We start from the raw sequence: 18,398 nt of genomic DNA, 5'->3' as shown, positions 1-18,398 counted from the left end.
GAAATAGAACGTTACATAGACGTATACACGCAACTCTGTCGTACATACTCTGGTCGAATGAGCAGTAATTAGAATTCGTAAATTTGGATAACGATTGAAAATTTCTTGAATCAATGATTCGTCGATCCAACTCGACTCGATTATTGCAATATTAATAATGACGGAGTCTTAGTTTTAGAAAAAAAAACTAAAGAAGAAATGCGATTGGGATCATTCTCATCACGCGATCGTGTGATTAAGATTGTTGTATCGCTACACAAGCTTATCTTCAACGACGTTTCCACGTTCTCGTATTTCGAACATTCTTATTTCCGTTCCTAGTTTCCTCTCGCTCTCTGCTGCCTCGCTCTTCCAAACCATTGGTCCGAGAGCGTTTCTATTTTCGAGTTTGCCTCTTCAACTCCTCAACTCTGAAGGCGCGTTATTCTCACGGCTGGCGATGGAGCGTGTATAACGATATATTTTCGATGAAGGGGAAGAGGCACGTAAGGTTTCCGGAAGTGTTGAAATATCGCTGTGCTTTTTAACGATTCGTACAAAACCGTTGGAACTATCCTTGTCTCCGTTTTGTCATCGACTTGCACCGTAATCCTGTGCTTCCCTCGTCGTATTTTTCATTCCATTGAAAGTCGCGCCAATAAACGAGGCGCAAGTCCCCGAGAAATTATGACGTGTGGTTGTTCCATTAAGATGCAAATAGGCTAATAATTCCAGAGCACGAGGCCCGCGGTCTCGAGCAGGCGAGAGGCGCGAAAAATCCCGATGAGATTCACCGAGAGAAGTGCCCCGTTGCTGGCTCCTCCGTCGTTTTCCAATTCCCGAGCTTACGGCGCCTACGCCATGAATTAATTATTGTCGGTGGCGATTTAATTGCCAACCGCCGCGGTTCGCTCCGTCCCCGTATAGAAGCTGAGAAAACTCGCTTCAGCTTCTGATATAGCGCGTGTGCAGCATCTCTCGTTCGTCACTGACGCGCGACCCTGATGAGCCATCTCTTTCTCTTTCGCTCGCTCCCTCCGTATATCCTGCGTGGATATTACGCACCGATGTACTCCGTACAGTCTCTCTCCACATGTCCGACTACCGGGCACTTCTCGATCCAAGTATGAGCCGCGTGCAGTAATTGAGGTACCTGCTACCTTGAGAGCTTGAAAACCGGATCGAATTTATTTATTAATATGTGAAAATAAAATACGCCAAACATAGCTGACGTACGGACACAGAAACGAGAAAGTTACCGATTCCTTTTATGCATATGCATTTATACGTATATGCGTCTGACTTTTCAAACATATTTTCACAAGCTTCACTATTTTCCGTTCGATCCATAAAACATTCGGCGCACATGAATAAGCAAATCGCTGAGCCTCGTTAAACTCATAAATACGAGAAACTACTCGTGCACGCAACATAGTTGTGATCGCTATTATACGATTCACCGTCGCGCGCATTGAAACAAAAATTATCCTAATGAAACGGCCAGTTAAACGTGAATATAAACGAGCATGCTTGTCAAATTAAATATGTGCAAATGGGATTAGTTTGCCTGCGTGATGTCGCTTTCGATAAAAATTCATCGGGAAAGTGTTGCTCATTTATTTATGACATAATTGTACATTTTGCGCGGTGTATCGGAGCGAGGAAATCTTTTTGAGACAGAAGCTCGTACTTTAAGCTTTTCATGCTGAACCTCGAGCGTTTGATACTATCTCTGAAGCAAGTTCAACTTTTTCTTCGTCTCTCTAAGCCTGATTCCGTACACAAATTAAAAAATCAGTTTCAACCGAGTCTATATGCGTATGGAAAAATCAGCAATTGATTTCGTTTGAATTCCCAAAAGAGTTTTATCGCAAAAGGTGCACCAATTAAAATTATGCATAATTAGAATATTGATTTTATTCTAGTTTGTGACAAAACTCGAAGCGCGTATTCCGAGCAGCAAATCAGATTTCTGGCTTCGCGTACAGAATTGTACGCAAGCCGACTGTAGAGTTGCGGTTTGGAGCATACATTTTATATGTCGCTCTCACATTGCGACTCTCTGTGGCTGACTGACCGGCTTACACCTGACGTATTTCCAGGGATATCTAATTACCGACTGCGAGCGTGTACGCGCGCTTGCGAATGGAAGAGTGAGACCGCGACCTGTACAACTTTTCGTGCGAGAAAGACGTGGACGCGAATGCGTTTGCGCGTGATCTCGTGCACGGGCTCTTTCTGTTCTGCCCTTTTCTGCGCCATTCGCAAATCAATTGGAATTTTCACTTCGACGCGAGCCATTGCGTCGAGACAAATCGTCAATGGCGGGATAACGAGGGGCAGCAATCTAAAGTCCATTATTGTTAGTTGTAATTTCTGCTTTCTCGAAGGTGCTCGCACTTCTTTGTACGCAAATTTTCAAAACTGCGCGTCGCAGCGGAATACGAGAGATCATTTATCAATTTTTCAAAACTTCGTGCTGAGACGTTTGTAAGAATTTTTCAGAGTACGAGCCGCGCGTATAACACGGGATCACTTTACGGTCTGTTACATCTTACGAACTTCTTATCAATCGGACATTTTAATTTGGCAGTCGATCATTAATAACCCGAAAATCATTCATCTACGTATATGTAAATGTAAAATCCTACAGCGAGATCGATAAGGTACCATTTCACGGACGCGTATCTTCCCCGGTGGTTTCCAATCGCTCGGTACATATTTATATTCATCTCGTATACGCACAGGTTTATAACGCCCATGGGCAGTGTGCGCATATCGATAATACGCCGCGTACAAAAAACCATCTAGCACTTCCGTTCTGAGAGGCGATGTATACATATACTATACGGATTATATATAAATATAAATATACGTACAAGTTATATGGGTATGTATATTTGCTACGAGAGACGAGACGACGACCGTGAAGAGAGACTCGGAGATCGTATCTCGAGCGATATTTACTGCTTTCCATCTTCCTCTTTCTTCTTCTCTCTCTCTCTCCCTTGGCTTTTGAGCTTCGGATGCACCGAGAAGATGATAGAGAGCGAGAAAGAGAGAGAGGGAGGGGGAGAATGAGAGAGATTGCCTCTCGGCTGCTGCCGTTGGTAAGGCCCGGTTTGCTACTCTCTGGCTGCTGGCTCGCACAGATTAATGGCGCGATCGGTAATGAACGTGGGGCACAGCAGCCTCGCCGACCATGGCAATCACCCCGCGGTCTCACAAATCCTCCCTCTCTTTCCTCTCTTCTTTTTCTTTCAACTTTTCCTCGTCCCTCTCTCTCTCTCTTCTCTTATATGGCCTCAACGCGGTTACGGATATCGGGGTGCGTAGACGCATGATACGTTGGATGGACTGCAGATACCGGTAGTACGGTGTGCAATTGAGTGGGACTTTGGTGGTTTTGAGAAAAAGCTCTCCTCCTCGGAAAATCTCTGGCCTTTGCGGATGAGTTTCTTTCAAGCCCTTTTGCGGGGACACCCAACGAAACGAGGGTCCAAAGTTCCGATAATTTTCAACCGCTCACTTTTCACGAAACTCTGCACCGCAGTCTCATCTCGCCTTTTAATTATACTTTTTAATCTCGTTCTCTCGGAAACTGAGTCTCGAATATAAGTGTACGCGGGGATATTACACGTGGTGCGTGTATACTTATGGTATCGCGAGGCTTTATGCATCGGCTCGGCATATAAAAGGCCGCATGGAAGAGACTCGAAGAATTTGCACCAACATCGCGTCGCAACAAGATGCACGTCCCTCTTTATAAGGAGCCCGAAATTCTTCGGCAATATTACACTCTGCGGGGAATAAGGAGACCACTACCTCGCAAACTCCTCGCTTCATTTTTTTACTTTTGTTCTTACGCTCCTTTTTCTCCTCCCTGTTAATACGCGAGCGGGTAAACGAAAAATCGCGTGCGTGTACCCGGACATTAATACGCAAACGGAGCACACGCACGCATTATTATGAAAAGAGTGCGCGCGCGCGCGCGAGCCTGTATCCTTATTTCAGTCGCGCATCTTTTTCTTCGAGTGCTACTATACATGTGCGTATATTTCTAAAGCCAAAAGACGAGAGAGCGTGACGCTGCATGCTTTCGGAGAGAAAAGTGCTCCGGGTACGATCGTAACTCATTTATCGTGAGCTCAGCCTCGTTTAAACGATTCTCATTCCTCGCATTTTCACCTTTGAGTAGCTCCGGTTAACGCGCCCGGTGACCTCGGTTTATGACCAGGATATTCAGCAGGACCAAGAGAAGTGCCGGAGGCACCAAATTATTATCGGAGTACTCGCGGCACCGACGCGAATGTTTCCTATACACTCGAGAATACCGCGGATTAAAATATCAATTCGCGTCTACCGCGACGCCTCGCGCGAACCTTCGTTTGTCCTTCTTCCTACTCTTTTCGCGAGTGTTGGAATACTCACGCACAAATATACGTGCGAGCAGTCTCGCTCAGCGTACGGCGACCTCTTCTTCGCCAATCCTGTGCGTTTGTCTTTCTATGCTCTCGCACAATAAGAATACACGGGATAAACGAAGGGCGAACAAGTTCCTCGCGTGTATATTCGCAAGACAGTTTGTTCCGGATGGAAAAGACGGCGGCACACGGCATTTGTTCCAATCTAAGCGGCCGGCCCGAGGGTCATAAATATGCCGAGAACTCTGGCTGATATAATGCAAGCTGCGTGGGTCGATCCTTACTGCTCTTTTGTATATATCTATACAAGATGTATCGCCGCATTAGTGCGGTAAACTACGTAATGCATACAGACGAATTGCGTTTATGCGTGCGTATACGGAGCTCTGAGAAGCAAAATGGCGGGGTCCCGATTTGATGAAAGTCCGCAAAGCCAGTTACCGGGACCTTCTCATTGTCCGCGTTCCCATTCACTCACGCGTACGGAAACTGACCGCTCTGTAGAGTTCTCGCGCTGAATCACTCGTCCGGGGTCGCAGCTGCTTGATTTACACCATCAAAAACGTAACACACGCGAGCCACGCTCGCTCCTATCGTGGGCGCTCTCCCCGAGGATCCTCTTATCGTTATGCCCGATGCATTTTGCCGAAGGAAAAATAGTATCGCGACTCGGGATATTTACGACGGGGGACCGCGGATAGCCCGGCGGGACCGGAGGCAAACACGTGCATTTCCGCGTGATCCTCGTTTTATACGTGCATCGTACCCGAGACCGCGCGAAGACGTTGTTTCACGAATCCGAATTGTGTTCCATTCATCAAACGTCTCAATGAAAAGTTACATCACTTTCAAAGAATTGTGTTACGATCTTCATTCACACAATCATAAAATCTCGATGCAACCGCATAGCAATCGGTATCCTCCCGCGAGACAGATGTTACCCGGCAACGTTCAATTAAAACTTTAATTGTTTTGGTGGCTGCAAGCCCCGAATCGACGACTGGATGCTGCGCGATGATTCTTCGGACTCTCGACACATTATATACGGAGGCGGTAAAAAAAGCAGCGCGCGCCTCTTATAGCGGGGACGTTCGTTAGGGGTTTTATCTCAGTCAGGAGATCGCCAACGGCCGTAATATTTCGGCGGGAAAAGAAAAGAGAAAGATTAAACGTGAATTACGGGAGAGAAAAAGCATCGTGTGAGACTGAGCGTTCTGTCGTACTGGCAAACTGCCACCGACACATAGACTACATAAATATATAAATATATGCATTTACAAGTTCGCATGTTAATGTACGTATATATCGAGTTGATGCGATGCTGCATGCTCTTTTCTTTCTTCTCTCTCTCTCCCTCTCTCGATAGAACTGCGTGTGCTCATCGGCCGCCGGGGCGTTTAGCATTTTAATGGACTTTCTCTCGCGCGGTCAGCAGGTATAGAGAAGCTCTCAGAGCACATGTACGCAGTAGGTTTACAACAGCGGAGAGAAGAGTTCGGATATTCGCGTTCGCCAACGACGAGAACGATATGCGAGAGCCGATTGCGAGGTGGACAACTCTCGGAGCCCATCTCATCGACTCTTCAAACTCTCCTTCTCCCTTTTTCCCATACGCGCGCGCGCAGTTTCATCTTTTTTCTTTTCCATCCCTAAGTAGACCGGTTTTAAGTACACGCCGAGTGAGCCAGACGATGACGTCGCTCGGTAAAAAACCATTGAAAATTTCAAACGATCATTACCTCGATACATTTTCATTCCACTCGTGAGGATCGACTCAATCATTATCTCTTCGCTGTGGGCTTTCAGCAAACGATCCGGTGGTTAGAGTCCTGATGATAGTTTTCGTCCGTGGCAAAGTCGAAAAGGGATATTTCGTTGAGAATTCAGTTTTGTGTGTTGCCGAGGAAAGGCTCTCATTGGCCTCCTCTCGCACCAGGAATAAGAGAAAAAAGAAATATTGAAATAGGGGAAGATATGACGAGTGGGAGGAGTTTCAGCGTGAAACAGTTCGCGCAATCTTCAAAGATCCGAGTCTCTCTTTCATTTGATAAGAATTATCAAAAATCTCTGCCTCTCCTCCGGTGATTCCGAAAGAATAAAAACCCTCGAGGTTTTTAGATTTTCCTGGATTACGCATAATGAGCTTGGAATCAGAAATTAATCGAACCGAAGAGCATTACGAGGGGAAGGAGCTTGCACGAGCGGCGTTGAGATGCCGCCTGTAATTAGAAACGGCGCCACTCAGACCAATTAGACATTCGTACAGAGCGAAACTTCATTACAGGCAAAAAGCAATCGAACTTACGCTTTGCCGGCAATCTCTGCTATATCCAGATAACTATTTCTGTTCAGCTTATATCATTGCGACGAAGAGGATAAAAATGAAAATAGTTCCAATTTATCTTGCGCGCCGGTGTAATATTTTTTTATGGGTTTTACAACGATTGAATTTTTCCCATTCGTTAATTGATACTCGCGCATAGTTTGAGCTGTCGATTCCGATCGCGTTCGCGCACTAAAACGTTGACAAAGACACAACTGAAAAGACAACGATGACAAGCGCGGGGCTTAAGGCGGGCGAGTAAACCGCAACAGCATCCATAAACCATAATGCTGTCAGCCGTATTAACGATCGGCAAAGTATATATCTATAGGGCTGTATCATAGGCGTACATACAGAATGGAACGAGGCCCGCCGCCACGTTCCGTCGCAAAAAGTTGTTCCGGCGAGTTTATTTCCTCCGAGGTGCTCTCTTGCGCGTACGCAGGAAAAACATCGAGCCAAACACACATTACCGTGGAAGTATCAGACGCGGCAATCGCCTCGATTATTCCCGTGTAACGAGACAATTAGCAGCGAGAAAATGGGGTGATAATGATGGCTGATTCACGCCGCGTCTCGTTCACTCCCCTTAAATTCGAAGTGTGCACTCGTTGCGCCAGGACTGCGCGAAAAAACGTTTCATCAGAAATATCCGCCTTCTTTTCGGCCAAATTTCGCATACGTCGAGTTCCACACACGGCTCAAGTTATTGGAGCGTAGGTCGAGCTGTCTTATAGAGCGGACTTTCAAGAGCTATGAATAAATGTCTATGATCCGGTATTTGAGAAAGAGCGCGAGAGAGAGAGAGAGAGAGAGAGAGAGAGAGAAGAATGGATGGGAAAACGGTACTTATGCAGCATCGGGTGGTCGTTTACAGCGAGAGAGGCTGAACGACGTTCTCTTCGGGAATAGTGCTCGCATTCTCAGCTGTGTTCGTGCGTCTCTGTCCGTATATGTGCAGAGATGCGTGCACACGTGTGTGTTCCTAAAGAGAGGAATGAGAGAGAGATGGAGAGATGTGTTCACGATGCTCTTTTCAAGGCCGCAGTGAGCCTTCACCTCTTGACACGGGCTCGCGTATAATACATATAGAAATATATATATATATATATATATTTATATATTATAGTCATGTTCCACGAGCTTTACTCGCTCGACTACACGTGCACGTACACACCAGGAAGCGTATGCATTCACATATGAATCGAGGGTACGTAAGACCGTACGGAGAATGCTCGGAGCCGAACATATCTATATAAATACATGTAAGTATAGAAAAAAAAAGCGAGAGGCAACTTTTCTCTCGATCTATAGCTCGGTACACACCCGAGCACTTAAGTTGCACCCCGCCGGGGGGTTATATGCACCGGCGTCGGAGAGCTCTCGCAAGGGGCCCAATGTATACGAATACCAAGAGGACGGCGACGACGACGAGGACGAGAGGCACGATCGGAAAGGGCAAGGGCGAGAGAGGGAACGAAAGAGGAGCCAGAGATCCGAGACGCACTTTAATCGCAGCCCGAGGATCGTCCGCTCGAGCATGGAATTCCTTTAATAAGTTCGGGACCCTTTATCGCTAGGGCCCCGAAGCATCGCGCCCCGAACCGCAGCCTCACAACGTACTTTTATATCTATAGAAATTTTCATACACATCACGCTTTTTCGCGTATATATACGTGCTCGTGTTCGCATATAGCGAGCTGATATCTCGAAAGATTCACCCGAGAACTCGACCCTTGCTCACCCGAGTCGCCGCCACTGAAGAAGCCAAGAGCATCGCAGCAGCAGCTACAGAAGCCGGTGCAACACGGCGCAAATACCTTCCTTAAAGACTGCTCTCTCCCGCTCTTTCGCACACCCGCTTATATCGACGATGCGAGCATATTATAACCACTCTATATGTATATATTTTATACAAATATATATATATATATACGTATATTTGAGCCAGTATTCTCGATGGAAAGGCATGAGAGTTTGCCGTATACACACTAATCGACCGGGACCACCTACCAGTTTATGATTTCATAATCGACTCGCAAGAGCGCGTTTCTTCAGCTCGTGTGTCTGTCCGTACGTGTGTTGTGACGCGAGGCATATTCCGGGCCTTCGCATCGCAAACATACGCTTCGTCTTTACGTCAACGATCGCATCGCGACTCCTCCCTCTGCTTCGCCTCGTCCACTTTTTCCCCAACTTTATATTATCCAAGAGTCTCATTTTAATTATTGATTTTCTCATCAATCAAGTCGCATTCGTTCACGTTACTTTGCTCGAAGGAAATTTCTTCGCTGAGCGGCGGGTAACGGATTGGCGAAATAAGAAGGTATTCGAAAAGTCGAAATTAACAGGCGCAGATGAACATTATGGAAAATTCGATCACGGATTCACTGTGGAATCACAGTGACGGTTATAAGTTTTCGATTTTTTTCCAATCGGCATTCGTGCGATACGCCGTCGAGTCTGAGTTTACTATTGAGTTTATTAATCTCTCAATAAATGAAGGCAGTTACTCATTAAATCATACGGAATTATGCTCCGATGTTCACAAACGTGCTCTGTAAATATGGCGCGCTGAAAGCTCAAAAGAGGCGATTCTCTGTTGCCACGCGATCTTGTTGGCTCCACAGTTTATATCGCATACACGTAAATAATGTACCTTCAAGTATAATGTTCGCGAACTCTCTTACTTATATTTCAATGCGTGTATATACATATTGCGATAGTACGGTAACGAAAAGCAAGGAGCAACAGCTGGTGAGAGGTGCAGTAGCGAGAGATAAAAAATGCGAGATAAATAGAGTCTGGCCGAGGCGCGCGATGCACGAGGCCCACTCGGTGTGACCAATCATCTCATTACCGGTAAACCTCATTGGCGCGAGCACGAGGCATCACGCGGTGATTCCGACCTACGCATATCAGCTCCTTTATGGAGAGCTACCTGTCTACGCTTTCTTACGCGTACGCTTCATTTGATGCAAATACACATTTACAATGGCATCCTGCCATTTCAAATATTTTTCAATATCCCAAGAGTTTTTCAAGGTCAAGTTGCCCCGCGAGTAACTGCCGCTTTTTGCCCGTCTCTTAAAAAAACACGCTTTTTTTTTCATCCTGCAAAGATACGCGCTGATTTTCCGCGGAAGACCGTTATATGTTCTGGTGTTTATAATTCAGGAGGCTGTGTAATTGAAGCGTGGTGTAAAACTAAATTGCCCGGTTGTTTATTCGTTTACGCGTGCATCGAGAGATCGAGAAGCGCCGACCGCGTGAATACTACGCCTGCTGGGACTTTTTATCCTTTGCACGATAAGAAGAACCGACGCGCGTGGAAGAGACAGCGACTGAGAGACTGAGAGTAGTTAACTCGTTCGGCATGAAGAATTCTAATGAAAATGGCCCTCGTAACTCTGGTGTTCGACAGTGAGCGAGCTCACCGCGAGATCGGGACGCGAGGAAAATGCACCTCGCAGTTTATTCGATCGGCACGTCACGTTGGATTCTCTCGTTTTAATGTGCCTTATATATTTATAGACATGTCGTTAGAGGCAGTAAAGCACGAACTAAGTAGAGCAATTGTGTTGTACCGCGGGGTAATGCCAAACTGCGTGGTGGATTGTGAGAGCAACGAGAAGGGCACCGTAAAAGTAAATTCGCAGACTCACAGCTGAGGCGCAAACATAAAAGGCCTATCCTGACGACATTAGAGCCACATTAGCCTTCTCCTCGCGTCGACCAGCTGTGCTATAATCCCCTCCTCAGGCCCCTCTTTCTTTCTTTTTTCTCGCGTACTTGCAGGTCACCTAATTAAATCTCGATTCTCACGGAGATCGCTCTCACAATGGCTCGCTTGATGAGATTGCGAAGTGTGCTCGGGACTCTCGCACTTGCGCGGTGCCGACGACCGATTTCATGCACGTACTCGTGCCAGCATTATATTTTCATTTCATGTACTCATTTACCGATGAACGAAGCATTAACGAGGCAACAGCTTCTTCACGAAGATTTCATCTTGCGATCGAGACCTCGAATGAAGCTGCTTAAAAATACGGTTGAATGACATTGCGAATGACAAATATATTGATCCGGTCCGTTGCTGGTGTCCAACTAAATCGATCAAAATTCGACGGAAACCGAGGAAGAGACGGAGAGGAACATGCGACCCGGAAGTTATGGTCAATTTCTCGCTACACTATCCGGTCAAGACTCTCCAACGTAATTACTACACCAGAGCAGATCGGCTCTTTGCGTATACGCTTTGTGACGCACTCTCGTATATCTCGGTACAAGAAGCTCTTCGCGTTATTGGCAAACCTCTCGACAAATATGCTCGGGGCTGTGTGGCAAACACGGAACGCACGATTGAGAGGACTCGTCGTTCTTCCTTCATCGGAGAATATTTTTCTCAATCCTCGTATACGCGCAGCTGTATTCGTGTCTTCGAACATATGCATGTATATACGGGATTGTGTTAGAGGTGGATCTCACAGTACCGCGATGCTCGATAGCGCAAAACTTGAAGTGCACCGAGACGATCCACTTGAGAGCTCGCGTTGACTTCGAGCTTGGATCTCAAGAGTGCCAGATTGTTGCGAGCAATTTTCTCTCGAGTCTTCCATCAGGCAGGTCACGTCCTTCTGCTGTTCAACTCGTCCGAAGAAAAATCAGTTACTTGGAAAAATATGTTGTTGCAAAATTCCTGTATAAGTCGTCGAAAAAACCGATGACAACGAACAACGGAGATGGAAGAGCGTCGAGTGTCGGCTCGCGCCTCCGCAGCAATTATTTATCACGAAACCCCCTCGCATACGGAACGCTGCTCGCCTTCGTTTTGTGTCTTCGGACGAGTGGCTCCCGATTTCCGTTTGTAAAACCCTCGTTCTCTCTTCTTTCTCCTCTTTAAGGTACAATAGAATATCGTCGTCATTCTTCCCGCCGCGACCCTTGCAGATTTTCATAATTTATCACGACGAGTGTTACGCGCTTCGGAGTCTCTTCAGATATCTCTCGCTTCTTCGATGACAACACTTCGAGCTCTCATGGAATTATCGTGACTCTCACTTTACCCTGCAGCAATCTACGTTCTACAGAATCTCAATTATTATTCATCGACCGTACGACACTTTTGAAATAAAATAAGACAAATAACGGCTAAATTTGATGCCTAACTTTGTTCAAATATAGACTTGAACAGTTTCAACGATGTCGAGTTGCTCGATGCGCGCAGTCAGCGCTCTTGACCGTGATCATCGCGCACGTCTCTTGGAATATTAGCACTCTTCGAAACCGATTTTTCGTACTACGTTTGTCATCGTCATTGTTTTACCACTTGCCTCGCGTGCATGCGTATAAATAATAGCAATAATAACTGCAACACTTGTACACGTGAATGTTAAAGAATCGTGACAACCTGGCGGACGGCTCGGAGCGTGACTCCCCTGGGAGCTGTGGGGGTGGAAACGCCGGTGGACGAAGACCTCTCGTCTCCATCATCGAACACCTACGCTCATCCAAAAGCAGATTCTACAATGGTGAGTCCGGTTATATGCTATTGTCGTACATTAATCATTCTCGTATCGCGCGTGCGATGACCCTGAAACACTAAATCTTTGTTGATACGAACTTACGAGGCGCCCCAATTTTCTTTCTCGAGGCATGAGATAATTCAGAAATTTTGTGAAATAATTCAGCCGAGTGATCATCAGCCTTGAGAATTGATCGACGAGGAAAGTAGAAAAATAATCTTGTTGATTATTTCATTCGATAAATAAGCGAATTAAACCTACGCGATGATTATCATTGAGTTTATAAATCGCTGTGATTCGGTCCGAAACGTCGGACGTTGTACTACGTGGCATGTGTAGAAAGAAATGGTCGACGGTAGCGGGGAGGCGAGGCGTGTCATAAGACGAGAAGGATAATTGAAGGCGACAGAGTCGCGAGGACTCTGCCGGCGTTGATCACCGGCTTCTCTTCATTTCTTTTGTTACCCTCGCCTCGTTGGTCTCGTTCTCGTATTTCGTCGCAACGATATACAACGATAGTGCGAGGGAGGAAGACCGCCCGAAACGGGGAAGAGTTACGGGGGAGGGAGCGAGAGGCGGAGGAGAACTGAATGAATTCTCATATAATCTTATGGCTTCTGTTGTTTCTTGCTGAGAGCACAAACACACCAAGTTCTTTCGTACCGAGGGCATGCGCGGTATCCTCACGAGAGACATGCACGCGGGTGTGTATTCCTGCCCGTCTCTCGAGACTGCTCCGCTGCTGCTCCTGTCAACCTACTCAATGGGAGATCGTTAGATAGGATCGGAGAAACGCGTCGTGCGCTCTCGACTTTACTTATAAAGCGAGAGAAAGACAGAATGAAAGAAAGAAAGAAAGAGCGAGCGATCTACACACGTAAAAGTTAACACAGATGTACACATAACTATACGAATAAACGTGAATGTGTGTATGAGCGTCCAACGCGGTATACGAAGGCTGTTCTCGTGGACCTCGGTGAGTCTGGGGCTGGACCTCACCGCTCTATAAATCCTCCGAGGGCACAATTATCTGCCGAGGATAAGGATTATTGTTGCAGAACCGGGTTCGCCCTGGCTCGCTGTGGCATATACAGCGAGAGAAAGCACAACGAAGATCAGCGGGGTTGAAGGGGGCGGAAAGAGGCTCGGGTGGAGGAGGAGGAGGAGGAGGAGGGGGGGGGGGGGATTACTCTCGTAAATATATTCCACAGGGCCGCGGGGAGTCAGCATTATTATTACTGTATAAGCGGGAATAACGCGAGGGACGTTGATAACGTAATAACGAGGGCGTGGGCTAATGAGCGGCCCGTGCACATTTATTTTCCTATGTGTATTTTATACGCGATACCGATGAAAAGTCCTCGCGAAATATAATCTCGTAAATAATCGCTCCCGAATGAGGAATATGATATTTGCAAAGAACTCATATTCTTGGTATTGGGAGATTCGTGCGCAGCTTTCTCTCGTTCATCGCGATATGAAAAACTATTTTCGGTCGCGATACAAACGTAAGCGTCTCGTTACGGTGAGAAACAAAAAATACATATATTTGCATAATAATGAAGCGGTAAAGGTCTCCAGAGCGGATCCGTAAAGCGGCGTTTTTATCACGCTCATCTGCATTTCAGCAATGATCTTTATTTTCAATCGCTTTCACCGAGTGCGTTTGTTTAACAGTACGCAGTTATCTTCGTATTTTATTATCTTCATTGCAAATGCGGAATAAAAATGATACCTTTATTGTGTCAATTAAATGTTTTTTGTACGTTTTTCGAACTTATCGAAGTGGCAATTACGAGAAATTAACGTCTTAAATTCCCATTCACATTGTACACACCCAGATTAATTGTATAAATGATCACCGCGTTAAGATCGCTGTTCTCATAAACGTCGTTAACCAGTTATTTGCCGCACTGCTTAACCGGTTGTTCGCAAAGCCTCGCACATACTCGATCACAAACGCACAAATATACAATCGCGCTTCGAACAATAATGGAAATAGAATTTACCTGATCACGGCAATCCTACCGATCGGAGTTGACACGCCCGAGGATTAATCGGCCGATAAAACGCAGCCGAACTTATTACCTGTCCTTGCCTCCTGCTTCATTCTCAACTTATGCAAAATATGTGTGCTATCGAAATTAATAAAAAATAATCGTATCGCGCCCGCGCGCGAGCGCTTTTATACCGGTAATTCTATCGTCCGGTATCACGCGAGCCGCGCGTAATAAGGTATATACCCAGGGTGATGAAATTAATAGCGGGCTCTCGAGTTGCCACGAGAAACTCTCCCATTTTATACCCATGCGCACCCGCCGTCCGATCTGTATGAACGATTAAGGCGAGAAGCGTTAAAAAATGAATAATAACGCGACGAGCTCCGATATGGACGAACGCGGAGGAGAGGGCGTCGTCTTCGATTCGCGTTCTCGCGCCTATTGCAGTTGCAGTTGCAGCTCGGTGGATCTCACTCGGCGATAGATAGCCGTACGAATGTGTCTGTATACATGGACGAGTATAGAATGAAAAGAGGTAGAATATGCGCATTCGATCCACGAGAGAGTTCGCGTAGGCCACGGCGCATGCACAATTTATAATGCAATTAGAGCCTCGGATAGTAGCATTCGGATTTATGGCAGTTGGAAAGAGTTAAGGGAGCTCTCGGCTCGGGGGAGGGGAGCGAGAGCGAGAGCCATTTGGAGCAAGATAGAAACATCCCTTCGTATGTGTATATATATGAGAAGTGAGCTCGGGGAAAGATCGAGCCAGAGGAACTGCCGCAAGCGAAATAAGAAGCAAGCAGAAGCGAAAGAAGTGTACACACACATTTATATGTGTTTATCTATGTGTGTATATCGTGTGTACAGAAAGGAGAAAGATACTCTTGGTTGTGCTCGCGATGTGGAGAATGAGTTATATGCCTCCCTGAGCTCGGTAGCTTCCGATGCATTATTTATTGCCGGCTTTTCATTATTTCTCGGGGAGGGCCTTGTGGCCGAAGGTATTCCGTTCGTTCGCATCCGACGAAACTAGTTCGAGAATATCGCGGTGGAAAGAGTTTCGAGCTTCCGCGCGACGACGACGCCCCCTTTTGTCTCTATACGCGCGGGCTTTCATTATGCCTTCAATTGAGTTCAATTTTCTCGTTATCCTCGCGTCGAAATCGAAATTTTACTTGAATTTCGAGTTTCGAGTTTTTTTGACGCCGTTATATTAGACCGCAGATGAAGAATGTGGACGAAATTTGCCTTACGAGCGTTTGGTTTCGATGGTATTCGCGAGAACAAGAACGAGCGTCATTCTGTTCTGACAAATCGTTGTGAATTCGTGTATAATTTTATGGAAAAAAATGTTTACAACGTAATTATTCCGACCGCCGCCACCTTTCAATCACTCCTCCCGATCGTACTCCTGCATTTACGGCCCTAGCTGATTTCTTACAGAGATAGTTCGTTACGGAACATCGGTAAAAATGACGCGCATAGAACAGAGAGCGCGAGAGCGGGGGAAAAACGTTCGCTCGTATTGTATCGGAGTATTTATACTTGGTACGTTGTTCAGCAGCGAAGAATCTGTCGGTTAACTGCCGAGTAATCATAGAGTGGAATAGTTTTATTTGAAATAACTTCGAATCCGTTCGAGCGGAGGTCAGCTGCCCAAGACCTTGCGCAAACGCGGTTGCCCGAAGTTGGGATAAAAAGAATTTCGAAAAAAATGAAGAAAAAAAAAACACTCGCCTTGAGTTTCCTAAGACCTATAAAAATGATTGTTCTCGTTACGCGTTCTTTCATGCAAAATTGCTCTTGCCTCGGTGAACGATGACTCGGGGATCCCTCGAACGCCGTAGGCCACCGGTGAGAAAAGTGGCGAATGTACGTACATATCCCCTGAAGAAATTGTAAAATTCTCGGTGTTATTCCTACGGATATATTTATTATTGCTCGCCTCGGAATTCGCACGTACGGAAGCAGAAAAATAAACAAGTAACGCCGAGGCCCACTTTTTTTTTAACCGAAAAACAAAGCTGCTCGTGTCTCTGTACGCGAATCACAGTTCTAGATTCTTCACCCTTTTCTCCTTCTCTTCATTTCGCTCATCCCTCCAAACGCACATATGCAACAAACTCGGTACAACATTCAGGAGCACCTCTATCATTAGGAGCAATAACTTACGTCTGCGTTACGATGCTAATGAGAATTCCACGAGGCGGCAGCACCGTTGAGTTATTTACAACTGTACAGCCTTCTCTCCTCTCTCTCTCTTCCCTTTCTCACTCTCCTTCTTCAGCTGAAGTACGTTAGAAGAGCTTGTGAGCGCCCTTTTCATTGAATCGAAAGGGTTGTTTGTATTAAACAACGTCATACATCTGGTCACTCTTCGAAAGTTGTGTTGACGTAACGTGCTCAACGTATCGAGTGAATTTTATTATAATTCGAAAGGTTTGGTCCAACGGAGGCAAAGGGTGGACCTGAGGCATTGGTTTCCCAGTAGTTACAGACTCAATGGTCAGGCATACTAAAACGGTTGACGATTCTCCCCAAGAAAACGTTGATAAATCATTCGCGAAGTCCTGAACAATTAATTATCATAAATTACGAAGTCCGTGTGGATGGAACTTGTTGTAAAACGAAAATCGAGTTCACCCGATTTGGGAATCGTGCTCCCTCGCGTTTCGTACTCTCTTCACGTACGGAAGAGTTTGATCTCTCGTACTCTCGCGTTCTTTGATCGATTGACGCATCACCATTCGTTTAATTGTGTTCTGGCACACCTTGGTTTCTTGTCACGCGTCAAGGCAATTCACGAGCGAAGCTATACGTTCGTTTTTCTGCGACTCTTCGTTTAATCGGAATCCTGCTGATTTAATAAGACGTTCCCATTATTTCGTGTCTTACGAACCGAATTTGAATCTGGCGTTCATACGTGTACGCTGCATTGTTAACAAGACGGATTCAACATGTGCAATAGACCCCGTACAACCAGGAAAATATCATGGCCCGGTAAAAGTCGAGAATATGTACAAGATCAATAGAAAGAGAGTAAGAGAGAGAGAGAGAGAGAGAACGAAAGAAAGAAGGATCCTTCGAGCGCGCTAGCAGCAGCACTCGGTGAATTACAAGTCGTTAATCCATCGGTGATTGCAATTAATTGTAACGTGACAAATCGCAGGAGTACAGAAAGCGCTCGATTCGCTTGTTGTTCCTCTCGCTCTCTTTCTCTTGCTTTCTTTTTCTCTGTTGCTCTTCGGTCCTTGATCGCGCTCTCTCTTTAACGTTCGATCGGCTTCTTTGGAAGCCTCGGATCTTCGCTCCAACATCCACCGACGTGGATAGGTACGTGTACCTATCTCTCGCGTGTTTACCTTAACGTACCAGCGGCACGTTTGTTCTCCGTTAAAACGATTACGAAAACCAGAATTGCTCCGAGATCTTGCTCTCTTCCTCTTTCTTTCTCTCTCTCTCTCTCTCTCTCTCTTCTTTTATATTCGATCCCTATTCTCGCTCATTTATCGCTTTTTTTAGCTTGCTCGTCCATACACGAGAAAAGCCCATAGAGCTCTTGCTCCTTTAAAGTGTAAAGGTAACGTAGAGAAACGGTTCACAAATTTACAAGCGCGAGTGAGGCACTTCATCTTGAGTAGATCAGCCGCCGTCGTCCCTGTCACAGCTTTTTTCGCTCGTGTGTCATTTCGTTTTTCAGTTTCGCATCGGATTCTATCGCGATCAATTAGCCAAGTTTATTCTCCGCAAATCAAATCCTACCGCGAGCGACGAGCGGCATTTTTTTATCTTCCGTAAGTAATTCTTCGAAAATACTTGTGCGTTTCGATAGGAGTGCATCCCAGAAAATTGTTCATCGAGGGCTGATTAATTCGAAACGGGATGCCCCATGTGCATCTTTAATTTGAGCTCGTGACGCAACAGACTCGCGCGTCTCTAGTTCGATGCTCCAGTTATAGCGAGAAAGCAGAGGAAACCGTAAGACCGTAGATGCATAAAAAAGAGAGAAAAAAATATGCAGTAGGATACACACGTATATGTTGATCGCGAAGAAAAGGAACGGGCCACGATGAGCTTTGACCTCACCTCCTCGTATACGCCACGTGAAACCCTCTCGCTAAGCTGACGGCGTGACGCGAGGGGT

The 18,398-nt window shown here is 46.0% G+C and overlaps 1 protein-coding gene across 2 annotated transcripts in view; it reads left to right on the top strand.

The window, feature by feature from the left end:
• Positions 1–18,398, top strand: part of LOC122408401 (uncharacterized) — a 198,619-nt gene that overhangs the window by 13,588 nt on the left and 166,633 nt on the right. For both annotated transcript variants that reach the window (XM_043415169.1, XM_043415170.1), the window contains exon 2: positions 12,125–12,257. In XM_043415169.1, the coding sequence (XP_043271104.1) occupies positions 12,125–12,257 (133 nt within the window). The remainder of the gene's footprint in view (positions 1–12,124; positions 12,258–18,398) is intronic.

This window comes from Venturia canescens, chromosome 3 (assembly GCF_019457755.1).
Source record: "Venturia canescens isolate UGA chromosome 3, ASM1945775v1, whole genome shotgun sequence".
In the NCBI taxonomy this organism is placed as follows: Eukaryota; Metazoa; Arthropoda; class Insecta; order Hymenoptera; family Ichneumonidae; genus Venturia; species Venturia canescens.
This window is presented reverse-complemented; position numbering and strand designations above follow the sequence as displayed.